Genomic DNA, 15,906 nt, shown 5'->3' with positions numbered 1-15,906 from the left:
AAAGGAGGCTTATTCTCGGACATACTGTGTATATTGTTATTCCTATGGAAGCTTCGAAAATATAGCAACTGAATGTACCAGTGTTGGCATCCATGTAGAAATCTTCAACCCCGATGCCAAACAGTGAGTATTGGATCTCAGCGCTGGAGCCTGAGTCAGCATCTGCTGCGCCCACTGACACAATGCCCTTGTTAATGGGAATATTCTCAGGGAAAGAGGCACTGTAAACCGCCTGTCAAAACAAACACAAACACACACACAGATACAAGCACAAAGTGAAGCAACAGTGTCTGAAAAACTATCTGTCCAACACATAAAACGATTGAGCACTGCCGCCATTATCTCTGGTGATAAACCGAGCATAGCAGAGTACAGTGCCCTTTTCTGACCCTGCATTCACTTTGGTCGCATCTGGAAATGAACTTTGTGACCCCACTAATTCCCCAAACACAGACCAGCACATTTAAAGAACTACTTTTTTTCTCTGTACTTCTGACTTACACTTGGTGCAATTATTTGTCCATTGCCTGATGGTGTGATTGATGTATCACTGTGAGCTACTATACTGTATCTACTGCCAATTCTACTGCTTCACTTTCAACTGCTATTACTTCTACTCTTTTGATCACTATACTTATCGCTATTATTTCTTTTGTTGCATCAAACATGACGAAACACTATGGCTTATATCAGCAGTGGAGGTTGTTTATGAATTTCTATTGGGATTACTGCTACTACCACTTTTACAGCTGACTTCTGCATCTATGAGGTAGAAATGATTTTTGTTTCTCTTGTTACTGTTAGAGCAACAGGCTCTACAATACTACTAATACTTCTTATACAACTGGCACTTTTAGTAAAAAAACATGAGAATAAGGTCAGAATAAGTTAGAGAATATTGTGTGGCTCTTAACATATTTTGATACATGTCATGCCGTCACCGTATCATGCCAGAATAAAAATAAACTGTGTAGTTACCCTGGCCGAACTTGTAAAGGAACAGAAAGAATATGAGAGGAGAAGAGAGAAACAGGGAGGGATGATTTCAAAGAGAATAAGTAAGTTTGGAGAGAAAATGTTACTTTCTCAACTAATGATGTGAAATTAAAGGAGTGTATTTCCAGAAGATTGCACAGCTCAACGATTGTCTCTTTTCACAGTTTTTGTCCTCGTATACAACGTTCATTTGAGTTTGCATCTTGCACCACACCTGATGTTAAATGTTTTGAATTGCTGGTGTCAATCATAAGTTAGTGTCATTGTTGCAACTGGAAGATCATAAGCGTTTGACTGTATTTAACTTGCATTTAAAATATTACAATATATTACGTTGTGGGAAAAAACAATTTGTACTAAGTTACAGTATATTCCCAGAAGTACATTATGAGTACTATCGATATATCTGTTGAAGTTATTTCAATTCAGTGTGTACTTTAGTAAACGGTGAAACAAAGAATATTTAACAAATTCTGTTCTGCAGCTTTTTCCCATACATAAATATTATTATGCAAACATTATCCAACTGCATTTAAAATAGAGGGGCTGCAGTTAATGTTTGTTGCTCTCAGATTCTGCATGACACGATAAGACAATGATCAAATATTTGTTATTCAACTTGTTACTATTTGTTCAATTTCACCTTAAGCACGAAGCAATTTGTCTGTAGCCAGTGTAACTCGGTATTTTCACAAAGACATTGAAACATTTACGTTTTCTTTCTATTTTTAGCCAATACTAATTGCAATGTGTTTAGCATGGACATAAGCAGAGCACAGAGGCAATTAGAGTGCCATGCATACTAAAAAAAGCTATATAATAATACTTCACTGTCCTACATTCCATTGAATTATTTGTTTGCTGTGCATATTTGTATTTCTACCCATCTACATGTGTGTATTCTGACCTGGTTGCAGATGGGACTGTTGTCATTTGCATCCATGACGGTGACTTCCACTGCAGTGCGAGCCACATATAAGCCGTCGCTGGCTGTGATGTTGAGCAGATACCAGTCCTGCTGCTCCCGATCCAGCAGGCCGCTCACATAAACCTTCCACTCTCCCTGAACGAGAGCCAGGCCAAACACGCCCCGCGGGTTCCCCCCTGAAGATTAAACGGATGAGAATTAAACCGCTGTCACTCCAAAGCAAAGATAGAGGCGAAGATGCATTGTAACAGACTTGTGAACAAACAGGAAGTCTCATTCAGTCCCAAGAAGAAAAATAACCAGCTCCCCACCCCCACACAAATGATGCAAGTACCCTTTGGCAGAATCAATAAACCTCTATCATCATGGCCTAAACCATGGTGGTGGCGAAACAGCTATGGCCTTTCAAAGTTTAAAAAATGTGACATTTTATTATAACATTACAAAGGCCAAAATAGATCATCCTGAGATATTATCAGACAATTTTATGTGAATACAAATTATCAAGCTCAGTGTCAAGGTGAGAGTTTTCCCGGCGAGTCTGTATAGGGTTTTTATTACTCCCATAAAAATGAGTTACTACACAAAGTCATGCGCGAGTGTGTGGAATCCCAACCAATATACCAACGTCACGTCGTTTTAAAGAATCATTGAGCAATCCTGGTGCTGGTTGGCGCTCTATATATTATATAAACTTTACTTTTTTTTAACCAAGCATTCTTTTAATATTATTCATATATGAAAATGTGGAAAAACAGGGTCTCTCTGCCTTGATTAAGAGGTTTTCTTTGTACAATGGGTACATTGCAGACTCAAAAGGAAATTCATAAAAACAAAAGGTCCGTCGTGTTTGGCATTTCAGTTGGAATTTATTTAAATGTGACCTTTAATAATAACAACCTCCTTAGTGAAATTAATGATTATGCAACACCACCTTATCTCACTCCATAATGTAATTACTGCAACGCATTATTCCGCCATTATGTTAGTATTCCCTTTAATTTCCTCACCAGTTATGTAAAAGTTGACAAGGCGGTTTTGGTCCGTGCCGTCTTGATCTTTAGTTTTTAGAAGAGCTACTACCTCACCGAGGGGGTCGTTCTCCGTTACTGCCCCCCGGTAAAGCTCCCTCTCAAACTGCGGGGGGTTGTCGTTAACATCGGACACAGTGATGGTAACCACTGTGGTGGAGGAGAGAGACTGGGACTCCCCCAGGTCAGAAGCCACTACTTCAAAGCTGTAGCTGGAGCAGGCCTCGTGGTCCATCTGACTCAGAGTGGTGATCCAGCCTGTTTTACTGTCAATAGCAAACACTGAGCTCATAGTGATTGGGCTGCTGACGGTGCGAGCGTCCTTTGTCAAGTCCAAGTTGTAGTTGATCAGAGGTCCAAGGCTGTAGGTTACCTGGAATTAAGAAAACAAGAATTAACAAGCATCTACAACACTGCAAACTTTTGATAACGTGGCTTGGCTGTCACAGACCTGTCCATTCGAGCCCCAGTCTGGATCAAGTGCACGGACTTGTATCAATCTGGTCCCTACTGGCATCCCCTCCATCACTGTGGCAACATAGGCATTCGTCTCAAACGTTGGCTTGTTGTCATTCACATCAAGGATCTGCAAATAAAAATAAATTCTAAATAAAGTTTCAATTATACTGAAAAATATTGCAAAAGAATTCAAATCCACTAATTCTCAGAATTATTCAAACTTATGTTAATGGTATTCAATTTCCTTAATGCATTGATTTTGTATAATCTCCATATTTTGAATTATAATCCACAACACGTCTTCCTTTCGTGCAAAGTTTAATTATGTTGTGAAGCAACTTTAGGCCCTCAAATAGAGGAATCATTGGAGAGAAGATAGGATATGTCCATGTTGTCACGCTTTCACATAATGAAATAACAACAGTCTTTATTTAGCTGTATCACACACCTTAACCTCCACGTCCACAGTGGAGACGGACTCGATCAGGTCTTTTCTTGTTGTTGCTGCGACCTTAAAGCGGAAGATGCTGATGAGCTCATAGTCGAGTGGCTTGATCAGACGGATCAGCCCCGTGTCCCTCTCCACCAGGAAGGTCCCTCCCCGGTTGCTGTCGAGCGTTTCTCCTCCAACTGTTGAGAAGCTCCCAGTCTGTCCGGGGACCATGTACACAGACCCCAGAGCTGTCCCTGCTGCTGTGTCTTCTGGGATGGTGAAGGAGTACTGAGGTTGGCTGAAGGAGGGAACAAATGCATCTGATGGGACCACGTGGATGAAGGCTGACACCAGCGAGTGTTTGGCCGGGGAACCGCAGTCTGTGGCTTTGACGAAGAAGGACAGCACCGTCCCCTGGAGGTGGTCCACGGTGCTTTTAGTCATCATCCAACCGCTGTCCGCCTCCACCTGGGCTCCGGCAGAAACCACAAGGAATTTTAAATCTTTTGATACAATCAGAACCAGAATCATTCGTCTCACAGTGGGGATATTTACATGTGTTAAAGCAGAAAGGAGCCGAAGACAGCTTAATGTTAACTAAGAAGCACGCATACAAACAATATTAAAGATAAAGAGATTAAAGAAAATTCCACAATTTACAAAATACACATCTGTAACAATAATCATAGTTATAAAGACAGTAATATGTATTCCACTATCACTTTCTTTCTTTTCATCCATATCAAATTAGCCGTTCGTACTTCACGTTTCGAATAGTTCTTTATTTTCTCCTAGCCTAGCTCGTACTTTTGTTTACCTTTGGAGCAGGCAAAACTAGCTGAGGCATCAATCTTAATGTAACATCATTTTAACTTGATGAGTAAAAATGTACAATTACAGATACCAGATGGCTGTTAATCCAATGAAATCGGGAGCTGGTGTCTGTTGAGAACATCTCTTAATTAAGATCTATGGTATATATGAGTTTGAATATGGTCAACTCTCATTAAATACATTGGTTGTTGTAGAATTGTTCTCTATTAAAGATGGAGTAGGTAAGTTTGAGAAACCGGCTTGAGATACAGTTTTTGTTATATTCCATGGAATGCTCTTAATAATAATAATAATACATTATATTTTTAGGCGCCTTTCATGACACCCAAGGACACCGTACCATTTGTTAAAAAAAGAAAGAAAACATCCCGATAGCAATGAATATCTGAAGTGCTTTGACAAAAAATCCATAAAAAAATCTCATCTGTGGAAGCCGTGGCGCTGTAAAAAGCACGACCAATCATCTGAGCCGGCCCGGCTAAAATAACTGGATGGCCTACCTGCCTGTCAGCCTTCCATCTGTTCACAAACTTATCTCGTGCCCTCATTGGTCATGTGCGCATTCGTGTGTGTTGGAGGAGGGGCTCTTTAAGGAAGTGGCAGATTTTTTCCGGCTGTGTATTTTCAAATTCTAGCGCACTCGAGCTGGTTTCTCCAAAATTACCTACCCCACCTTTAAGTTATGAAGTGCAAATAGCATTATTATATTGTGAGAAGTACAGCAGTATAAATGATAAAGTTGTAAACCAAATGTACTGACCTCCAGGACATCCACCAGTGAAAGGCGGGCCTCGCTGTAAAGGGAGTAGGTAACCCTCCCATTAGAACCAGCATCAGTGTCAGTGGCTTGGATCTGTGTGACCAGAGAACCTTTAGCAACATTAGCTTTAATGCTCATGCGGTACTCCACGGCTCTGAACCGAGGGGCGTTGTCATTCTCATCAGCAAGAACCACTCGAACTGTGCAAAACGATGCCCGGCCTGGAAAAGAAACACGATATAAATGTCTATGTGATTCATACAAGTGTTTCATACAGACATAATTAGCCTTGTGAAACTGTTTCAATCACTTGAGGTTATAGTGAATGGCAAAACGTAATGAATATTTAATGCAAAAATGCTAATGCAATTAGACATTTTCATAGTTTGATCTTCTTATACAGAGGCTATTATCTTAGAGGCAAACCAATGCAAGAACAGTGACCATTCGTGCATTAATGTTAGCTACGTGCTTGGTCTGCCAGATTTAGGTATAACTTAGACTATTGTGTAAGTCTAAAGTCATATACAAGGGCTGATTTGAAGATAGCCTTTGTCAGGGAATCAGTGTTACAGCCTGGTTAGTGTCAACAATTATACCTCCCCCATCCAGGGCCATAATGGTCAGCACCATGTCCTTGTTTAGAGGATTTTCTCTGTCTAATTTCTGAGCGGTTGATATGAATCCATCTGCATCGATGGTGAACTGAGTTTTCCCCAGGTCATTGATGAAGGAGTAGCTGATCTGGCCAAACAGCCCGGAGTCTTCATCTGTTGCACGGACCTGGAGACCAAATAGAAAACATATGCCATATTGGTCATGGTAAGGCTCTACAACTTCTTCCATGTAGGAACTTCCAAATAAAAAGCTCTGATGGACGGATAACCTAGTGAGAAAAGTATTGCAAAAGGTAATACAAATTCACTCATTCTCAGAATTATTCAATCAGAATCAGAATCAGAAACATGTTTATTACCAGGTAGGTTTACACGTGCGAGGAATTTGACTTAGTGTCATGGTGCAAAAAAACAAGAATTAAAAACACAGATAGAGAACTAGGAAAATATAAAAAATAATAAAAATATATAGTAAAATATAACAGTATTTTCATTGCAATGGTATGGAATAGAAGGAATAAAATATGTTGGTGCATTGTGTGCATTCATGTAATTAATGCAAGATAATTTTAACGGTATTCAATTTCCTTTTTGCATTGTTTTTGTATAATTTCCACATTTTGAACCATCATTAGCAACAACCCATCTTACTAGGCAAACTTACTTGAATGACCTTTGACCCCGGAGGAGCATTTTCTTGGACTTCAGCCAGGTAGAACCTCTGGCTGAACACTGGGCTGTACAGGTTGGCTCCGAGGACACGTACAATCACCTGAAGATCACAATCATCCTTATGATACTCATCCCCCTACATATCATTCTCATTTTGATGCCATCACAATAATCATTACTGACCGATTTGTCAAACATGATCACATCAATATGACATGCACACCGGCCGTAAAAGCATCAGGCCTGTGATCTAATGGTGATTGATGCAGCTGTAAACACTCGGGAGAAACTACTGTGGAGGTCTGCTGTGTTCACATCATGTCAGAAGGGGAAGCAAAATAATGAGGTGACATGTTGTATCTACACCATGTCATATAGACTGTCCGAGATAAGGGATATCAGAGCCGAATTGTAATTACCACTATAGGAACGTTTTTTTTTTTACAGTTGGCAGGTCGTCCTCACAGTAAATCTCATATGACACGAACACACATTAACCTCTAACTGCAGAGCGACTCAGCAGCCAATGGTATGAGGCATCAGTCGCACTAGACAGCTGCAAATGTTTGAGATCAAATTGAAGCAAGGGACTTGCTCGGTATGAAACACTCCAAAGGTTAAAAAAATGGCAAATCAGTTAATAGTCAATTGTACGCTGTCTCACCTGAGCGGTGTTGGTGAAGACTCCATCTGACACGGACACATTTAGTTGATAAGAGAGTTTCATGCCTTGTCTCCTCTTGTTAGATAGACTGAGCACGCCTGTATATGGCTCCATCGTGAAAATCATTTTGTCATTCCCGGAGAGAATAGTGTACCTGAAAGCAATTTGAAAAAAAAGAGTACAATGGTGTTTACGTTGTTTCATGTTGTTTTGCTCAGAAGCTGCTGGAAACACAAAGTACTGACTTTTGTTGTTTCTGCCTGAGAAAAAGACAAACAAAAGTCCAAACCACTACGATTGCATTCAAAACACAAAACTAAGATTGCCAATAAGAGGTGTGCTTTTCTGAATGTAATGAACAGAAACATTTCGACGGGATTCAGGGGGGGAACAATGCACACACATTCTAAATATCACTTTTAGAAGAAAAATATCAAACCCACAGGTATATAAAACATCTGTTACCTGAGTCTCTGAGCATCACAGATGTCGGCATCCGACGCCTGAACACAAGTCACAAAGTGCCCCCGGGGAGCCAGCTCGCTGACAAAGGCCTCGTACAGCGCTTGGCTGAAATTAGGAGGGTTGTCGTTTGTATCGGTAATAGTCACAGTGACACTAACATCACTGCTGAGGGCAGGGTCTCCACTATCTGTCGCCCTGACAATGAAGTTGTAGCGTTGGACGAGCTCATAGTCGAGCAGGCGTGCCGTGAATACCAATCCGCTGTTACTGTCAATGTGGAAGTAGTCGGTGCTGTTGTAGATGTCAGATAGGATCTGGTAACTCACCGCGGCGTTTTTCTCTGAATCTTGATCCTGAGCAAACACCTACAGGGAGAGAAAGATTAAACATTTGCACTGCCTCATGCATTATTCAGAATATGGTCTGATTTGTTTACCCTGACATACTCAATCGTTACAGTACTAAGTCACTGAACACCGAGTCCAAATGAAAAAAAGTATAATAATGTTCTGGGATTTTGGATTGAGATCCAGCATTTAAATCCAAATCAAAACATTGTCAAGCGTCCAGCATAAACATTTTGTTGAGGCGCAATCATTTATCAACAGAAACCGACAATTATGCTGTATTCTGAAACCATTGTCATTTATATTATTAGTGTTTTGGTTCATTTGAATATGCATATTTATTGAGTGAAGCAAATGTTAGCATGTAGGTGGCACAAAACTTTATATTTTAAGTGAAAAGCCACAACCTGCTTTTATAATGCATGAATAATTATTTTAGTAGACAATACTAGAATACCAGGGAGCAAGCCAAAGTGTATTTAAAGGAATGAAAAACATTTGTATTAGCGTATACAATATTGTTAGATACTGATTCTTTCTAAAAATCAATACTATAGTCAAACAAGGTCATTGACCTATGTTGATACCAATATATTCATAAATCTGTTGTCTCAAATTCAGCTCGAGGCAACATGTTTCTCAGTGAGAGAACATCACTGGTCCATTATTTGCCAAAGGTCAAGGGCCCCCACAGGGAAATATTACACGATCATCTCATAAATAAATCAGTAACCAATCACTCTAATATTCATCCACAATACTGCTGAAGTGAGTCCTAAGTGTTAACAGTTATTTAATATGAGTACACACTGGACTCACTCAATCAATCAATAAACACACACACACACACACACACACACACACACACACACACACACACACACACACACACACACACACACACACACACCTGTAACACGGCTGTCCCAATCATGGAGTTCTCAGCGATCACAGAGGAGTATGAGGTGTTCTGAAACAGTGGCGGGTTATCGTTCACATCCAGCACGACGATGTCCACATCGACCTCAGACTTTGCCCCGGTCAGCGTATCTGTAGCCTTCACCGTCAGCCGGTAGTACTGCGTGCTCTCGTAGTCTAACGGGTAAATCACGATGATGATTCCCGTGTCAAAACCAATGTCGAACTGCAGTGAAGGGTCTCCGTCTGTGATGGTGAAGATGATGCTCTGGCCTTCAGGGCTGGTGGCATTGATACACAGGACAGAGGTGGAGACGGCCACATCCTCTCTAATAGTGAGACCATAGAAAGGTTTGTCAAACACCGGCATGGCTTTATTCACTATGGTAACAGGCAGCTCCACCTCACTGGAAAGAGGCGGGAAACCTCCGTCACTGGCCACAAGGACCAGCTTGTACTCTGCGTTGGATAGGTCAGCCTCAAAGGCCCTCTTTAACGTCAGCTCTCCTGTCAGTGGGTTCACCTGCAACCAATACGATTAGTTGTTTTATGACATAAGGAGCATGAGAATGTACTAGAATTTCTTTTCAAATATATAGCACCCCGTAAGAACACATTTAAAGCAGGAATGTGTAGCTGTTACCTGAAAGTTCCTGTGCTGCTTCTTAAGACTGTATGTCACTTCTCCATTAAGACCGTAGTCTGAGTCGGTGGCGGACACTCTGAAAATAGCTGATCCAGGCCCTGCTTCGACCTGCACTGCAGCGTAGTAAGGGAGGTTCACAAACTCTGGAGCATTGTCGTTCACATCCTCCACCTGCAGAAATAATCGTTATTTTAAAGAGGCCCTAATATTCTTTTTGGGGTTTTCCCTTTCTTGTAGAGTGTAATATGTTTTTATGTATGTGCAAATGGTCTGTTCCCAAAGTCCATGCCAAAGGGAGTTTCCCCAAAACACCTCAATTGGATTGCTTTTATCTTCAGGAACATCATGAGATAACTATGTGATACTCGCTCTTCTATTGGCTAGCGCTTCAACACACTGTACGTGATAGGCTAAGAGGCTTTTAAGAAGATCCAATGGACACCCACCTGAACTAGTACGGTTACCCTGGCCACCTTCAGTATTTCATCTTCTCTGCGGACCTCCACCACCAGCTCGTAACTGTCCTTCTCCTCCCGATCAAAAGGCACTCCAGTGGTGAGCACCACCCCGCAGGTTGGCCGGACGACGAAGCGCCCGCTGGGGTTCAGCAGAGTGTACTTCAGCGGTTCGTTGAGACGATGGCCGACTGTGTTGACAACAGTGACCACAGTGACATCAGGTATGTTCTCTGGGATGGAGGCGGAGTAGACCGGGAAGGTGAAGAGAAGGCCGCTATCTATCGCTTCTCGGACACGCACTGTGACCGACGCCATGCTGGAGAAACGCCCATCCCAAACCTTAAAACCAACACATACCGAAGAGCATGAGTGCCTTTTTTATGGGCATTCAGCGCTGAGTGGGAAAGCATTATTTTTTTGTTTATTTGACAGCTGACCCCCAATAAGCTAATGCAGAGGATGTAATGCTGGGGTTTCATCGTGTACTCAATGACACTATGTATGCATAGCTTTGTTTGTCTTCTTGGCAAAACATAACACAACAGAAAAAACATTAGTTATTACCAATTTACCGGGGCATAACACCCTGCGTCATTTAACTGGAGTGTTTCATAGCAACACGCTGAATAACAATAGGTTTGCAGCTGACCCAGTGCTCTGTCATCCCTTTGGGAATCATTATTATGCAAGCCAGTTGAAGCCAACTACACGCTGTAAATCTAAGCTGGTGACAGGATACATAAAAATGATATTTATGTGTCATGTCCGCTGAACAAGTGTAGCTAATCACTTACCTTCACATTAAAGCGGTAACGGTCTTTACTGAGGTCTTGATTGACGACGGTCACAACACCAGTGTAGCGCTCCACAGAGAAGAACTCTGCATTGCTGTCCACCAGAGAGTAAACCAGCTGAGGGGTGATGGATTTGTCAGGGCTCAGGGTGGGGTCAGAGGTCATATCGGGGTCCAAAGCTTCTACCCTGAGGACCTCGACTCCTATGTAGGTCGGTAGGAGGAGGACCGCCTCGTAAGTGTCCTGTGACAACTTTGGAGGTGAGTCATTGATGTTGATCACCTAAGATTGAAAACCATATCCACAATTAAAATACAACAAATACAATTGAGTCAGGTAGGTTTTTAAAGCACTGAAAGGGGACTCATTATGTCATTAACTTACCTTTATAATCACCTCTGCAGGGCTCTCAGCACTCAATGGAGGAAAACCACTGTCCCTTACATGAACCCGGAAGACAAACTCAGAGAAGTTCTCGTAGTCCAGGCTGGAGATCGTTCTAAAATTCAACAGACATCCACATAATCACAAAATCATGAGACATATTGGTTTATAAGAAAGTTAATCATATGTCCAATATTTGTGGATTCTACAATTTCACATACCGGATCGATCCAGTCCCAGAGTCCACGCTGAAAAACGTACGTGCCGTGTCGTCTATGATCTGGAACACCAACAGGGCGTTGTGGTTTCGGTCCCTATCGGTCGCATGGATGACGAGAGGGTTCCCATCCTCTCCCAACACCACCGTGTTGACTAGAGCAGCCTCACTGATTACTCCCACATACCTGTTGAGGTGAAAAGATAACTGCTGCAAAAGACGAAAAAGTATGCTTACAAATCTGGAAAATGGCATGTGGTGATTGATACCTGATTTCTCGGAAGACCGGTGGGTTATCATTCACATCCCCCACCTGGACGATGACGGTGGTGCTGGCCTCGACTCCCGCCATGCTCAGGGCATGCACCACCAGAAAGAAGGATGTAGTTTGCTGTCAAAACAAATAAATTCAGTAAGTAGTCGAAAGGGATATAATTAAATGTTATGTGCACTCCTTGTATAACAATCATGTCAACACTGAGAGCTTCAGTTGATGAAACAGAAGCGTCAACAAACCTCAAAGTCAAGGGGCCTGCGTGTGGTGATTACACCCGTGTGATGGTTGATGAAGAAGCAGTTCTCGTCGTTGCCCCTGGAGATTTCATATATGACGGCTGAGCGGCTGAGCGCATTAACGGTGATCACATGTGTTCCAATGGAGCTGTTCTCCATTATCTGTAAAATCAGAGACATCAGTATCAGTTCATAATATTAATAATATTTGCACAGTATGCACACAATACTTTCACCACACTGCTACCTGCACATTTACATATATATATGTATGTATGTATGTATGTATGTATGTATGTATGTATGTATGTATGTATGTATGTATGGATGTATGGATGTATGGATGTATGGATGTATGTATGTATGTATGTATGTACAGTATGTATGTATGTATGTATGTATGTATGTATGTATGTATGTATGTATGTATGTATGTATGTATGTATGTATGTATGTATGTATGTATGTATATTTAACCTTTATACATATCTGAATATATGTACATTCACCTGTATAGAGTTTAACTGTTATATTTATATTCATACTGTTACTACATGTTTATTTTAATTTTAGGTTTTATTATTTATTTATTTGTATTCTTATAATCCCATGTGTACTATCTGTGTTTCTGTCTTGTTCTGTTGCTGCCATGACACCTGCATTTCCCTATGGGGATCAATAAAGGTCAATCTTATCCCCCATGCACCCATCCTTTCAGTCAGCAATCTGTTTCTCTTTACCTCGGCCTGATACTCATTCAGAGAGAATTTGGGTTGCGAAAAGTCGGAGAGTATCAATGAGATGCGAGCTGAAGCTGTGGCCATTAATGGAGGAAATCCACTGTCTGTGACTCGCACAGTTAAGGTGTAAAAGCCCACAGAGCTGAGGCCCAGGTCCCTGGCGATGAAAATAACGCCTGTGGCATTATCAATGCCAAACACACCAGCAGTGTTCCCTGAGAGCAGCAAAAAGGTTACAGACATTGTTACTAGTAAACAAACCATTTGTTTTCCTGTGACACAACATTACAAAGCCCATCACAGGTCGAAACACTTCACAAAATAGAAGCAGATACATACATTAAAATAAGATAGCATCAAACCTGCTTCAAAGGTATAGGAGAGTTTCCCGTTAATCCCATTGTCTTTGTCTAAGGCTGTCACTTGTAGGACAGGAGAGCCTATAGGAGATGACTCATAGGCCACAGCATCATATACAGTGCTGGTGAAATAGGGGATGTTATCATTAGAGTCCTCCACTGCCACCAGGATACGAGCCAGGTCGCGGTTAAATGGAAACTCCTGATCCTTGACCTGGAGTCAAATGAGAAATGAATATGGATACCGTTTTAGGATGCAGTAAAAAAATAAATAAATAAATAAATTTGCCAAAAAAGAAGGTGCATTTGCAGAGAGGAGCATCATTTTGAATAGAGCCCAGGTAACGACACACACACACACACACACACACACACACACACACACACACACACACACACACACACACACACACACACACACACACACACACACACACACACACACACACACACACACACACACACACACACACACACACACACACACACACACACACACACACACACACACACACACACACACACACACACACACACACACACACACACACACACACACACACACACACAAACACACACACACAGATCAGTGGTAACAGCCGAACAAGCAAACCCCAAAACAAATATTTTTGTTCCCACCATGATAGTGAGTATGTGCTGTGTTCTGGCCTCGTAGTCCAGCCGGTCCGCGGTGTAGACCACCCCGGTGCCAGGGTTGACCCTGAACAGCCTCATACTGACTGGGTCTGCACTGCCATAGATGGAGAAGCTCAAACGGGCACGCTCGTCCATGTCCGAGGCTCTGACCCGCAGCAGCTCCATGTCCACTGGTGCGTCCTCTGAGACACTGACATCATAGGCTGGCTGGGAGAAGACCGGAGGGTTGTCGTTGCTGTCCAGTATTCGGATAAACACCTGAATGACAGAGACAGAGGGAGAAAAGTAATTCAGATAAGTAATGTTGAAATAATCTATATTATATGATCATGAGTTTCACCCTTTAGTTTATCTAAAGAGACTTTGTACCATAAATGTATGTATGGTATTCTGGCTCTTATACTGTTGTTCAACGATATAATAATACCTTCAATCAGCAGTGTGTCTGTGTTTCTATTTCGTTATATTTGGTTATGTCTTGAGTGTCTAAGGATTCGGGTCCACGACAGCAATGAGAGTGCACAGTATATATTTTTTATAGATAACAGCCATGTTGATAATACTGATAATATTTGATACAGTCGAGGTGTCGGGTTATTATATTAATTTTTCATTTGCAAGTTGGAAATACCAGCACTATTCACACTAAATCTCCTTAGTCAAAGCCTTAGGTATCTTTTACAAATTGGACAGGGTGTTTTCAATAAAGAATGTAACTTTGGCACATGACCTTTATTTGTACAGTCTAATCCCATTAATCCACTGATATCAAGGATTTCCCTTACGAGGCAGAACGAGTAGTCCAGCCAAGACAGCAGGAGGAAATGTCAAAGACAAAACCACATTTCATAGTCAGTGAGAGATCGTTTCAGGGGAAGGGAGTGCAAGCATGGGAGGGAGAGAGGCTGAGAGTATACAGCTCCCAGAGGAAGAGGTAACAATAATTTAATTTGATGTGGGTCTGGAGTGTGTAGAGTGTGCGTAACAAATCATCAAGTGTGCTCACCTGAGCTGTGGCAAAGTTGGTCCCATCTGTCACTTGAATAGTCATGTTGTACACAGACTGCACCTCTGCATCCAGGGGCTTGGCCACAACTAGAGTTCCCACCCCCACCTGAAGGTCAAACTGCATGTCAAAGCTCCCTGGAATCACACACAAACACATATAGCACACACAGAGTTTCAGTCATTTAGTATTCAGGGAGTGTGCTAAACTCAGATGCTCTAAGTTATTACTGTGTAATTGTTTTGGCCAGGTTCCTGCGTCTGGAGCTGGAGGGTCTGTGAAATAAAATGAACTGAAAAGCAATGCAATGTAGTAACGAACCCACTTGGCAGCCAGAGAGCTGTTAACAGCCACACAAACATCTGTCTTATCACTCCAAAACACAACCCATCTCAGGGATCAAAAACCTGCAGCCGGGTCTTTCCACGGGCGGCGAGTACAGTTTAGAGGCTTAATGTTTGATTAGGACGAGGGAGAGGATTGATATGTGTTCGGTATTCAGTGCCATCCTTCGTCTCATTCCAGCTTCTCTCCAGAGATATCTGGGAGCTGAGCTCTCTTCGGCATATGAATACTGATTGGCCATTTTTCACAGGAGCATTGAAGCATGTTGAGTCGGAACAAACCGCTGGGATTCGCTTTTTAATTCAGGTTAGGTTGGTCAATATTACACTGTGATCACTAAGCATTAAAAAAAACGAAGTCACAGTCTGTGGTCTCTAAATAAAAAGAAGTGTGCTGTTTCCCTTCTGTATGTTAGAGTTGCCTCTAGGGGGTCTTCAGACTTAGTTTGACTATTTTTGGTAGCATCTTTTACAAACATACACTGATCTAAACAACTAAACTGTTAATACTGTTTTACAGTCTAGAAAAAACAAAGTGTAGTAGCAGCAAATGTTTTTAATTTTGACAAACTGTTTCAACGACTGACCTACTTTTAGTCTTGAACAGCTTGATTAGCTAACAGTGAAATAAACAACATTTATCTTGAGTGGGTCCCTGTTTTGT

At 41.7% G+C, this 15,906-nt stretch overlaps 1 protein-coding gene across 1 annotated transcript in view; it reads right to left on the bottom strand.

Moving 5' to 3' along the window:
• The window catches only part of fat3b (FAT atypical cadherin 3b), a 65,489-nt gene that overhangs the window by 26,364 nt on the left and 23,219 nt on the right, over positions 1-15,906 (bottom strand). Inside the window, exons 11-32 of the mRNA XM_079647177.1 lie at positions 14,899-15,035; positions 13,875-14,150; positions 13,239-13,449; positions 12,877-13,091; positions 12,140-12,298; positions 11,893-12,014; positions 11,628-11,810; positions 11,407-11,521; positions 11,023-11,304; positions 10,217-10,567; positions 9,768-9,941; positions 9,117-9,647; positions 7,860-8,224; positions 7,395-7,548; positions 6,723-6,830; positions 6,041-6,224; positions 5,442-5,662; positions 3,863-4,315; positions 3,407-3,541; positions 2,935-3,328; positions 1,904-2,100; positions 79-232 (exon numbers count right to left, since the gene is read on the bottom strand). Coding sequence (XP_079503303.1) covers positions 79-232; positions 1,904-2,100; positions 2,935-3,328; positions 3,407-3,541; positions 3,863-4,315; positions 5,442-5,662; positions 6,041-6,224; positions 6,723-6,830; positions 7,395-7,548; positions 7,860-8,224; positions 9,117-9,647; positions 9,768-9,941; positions 10,217-10,567; positions 11,023-11,304; positions 11,407-11,521; positions 11,628-11,810; positions 11,893-12,014; positions 12,140-12,298; positions 12,877-13,091; positions 13,239-13,449; positions 13,875-14,150; positions 14,899-15,035 — 5,121 coding nt within the window. The remainder of the gene's footprint in view (positions 1-78; positions 233-1,903; positions 2,101-2,934; positions 3,329-3,406; positions 3,542-3,862; positions 4,316-5,441; positions 5,663-6,040; positions 6,225-6,722; positions 6,831-7,394; positions 7,549-7,859; positions 8,225-9,116; positions 9,648-9,767; positions 9,942-10,216; positions 10,568-11,022; positions 11,305-11,406; positions 11,522-11,627; positions 11,811-11,892; positions 12,015-12,139; positions 12,299-12,876; positions 13,092-13,238; positions 13,450-13,874; positions 14,151-14,898; positions 15,036-15,906) is intronic.

This window comes from Notothenia rossii, assembly GCF_949606895.1.
Source record: "Notothenia rossii genome assembly, chromosome: 9".
Classification (NCBI taxonomy): Eukaryota; Metazoa; Chordata; class Actinopteri; order Perciformes; family Nototheniidae; genus Notothenia; species Notothenia rossii.
Note: the sequence above shows the minus strand (reverse complement) of the source record. Positions and strands in the feature narration are given on the sequence as shown.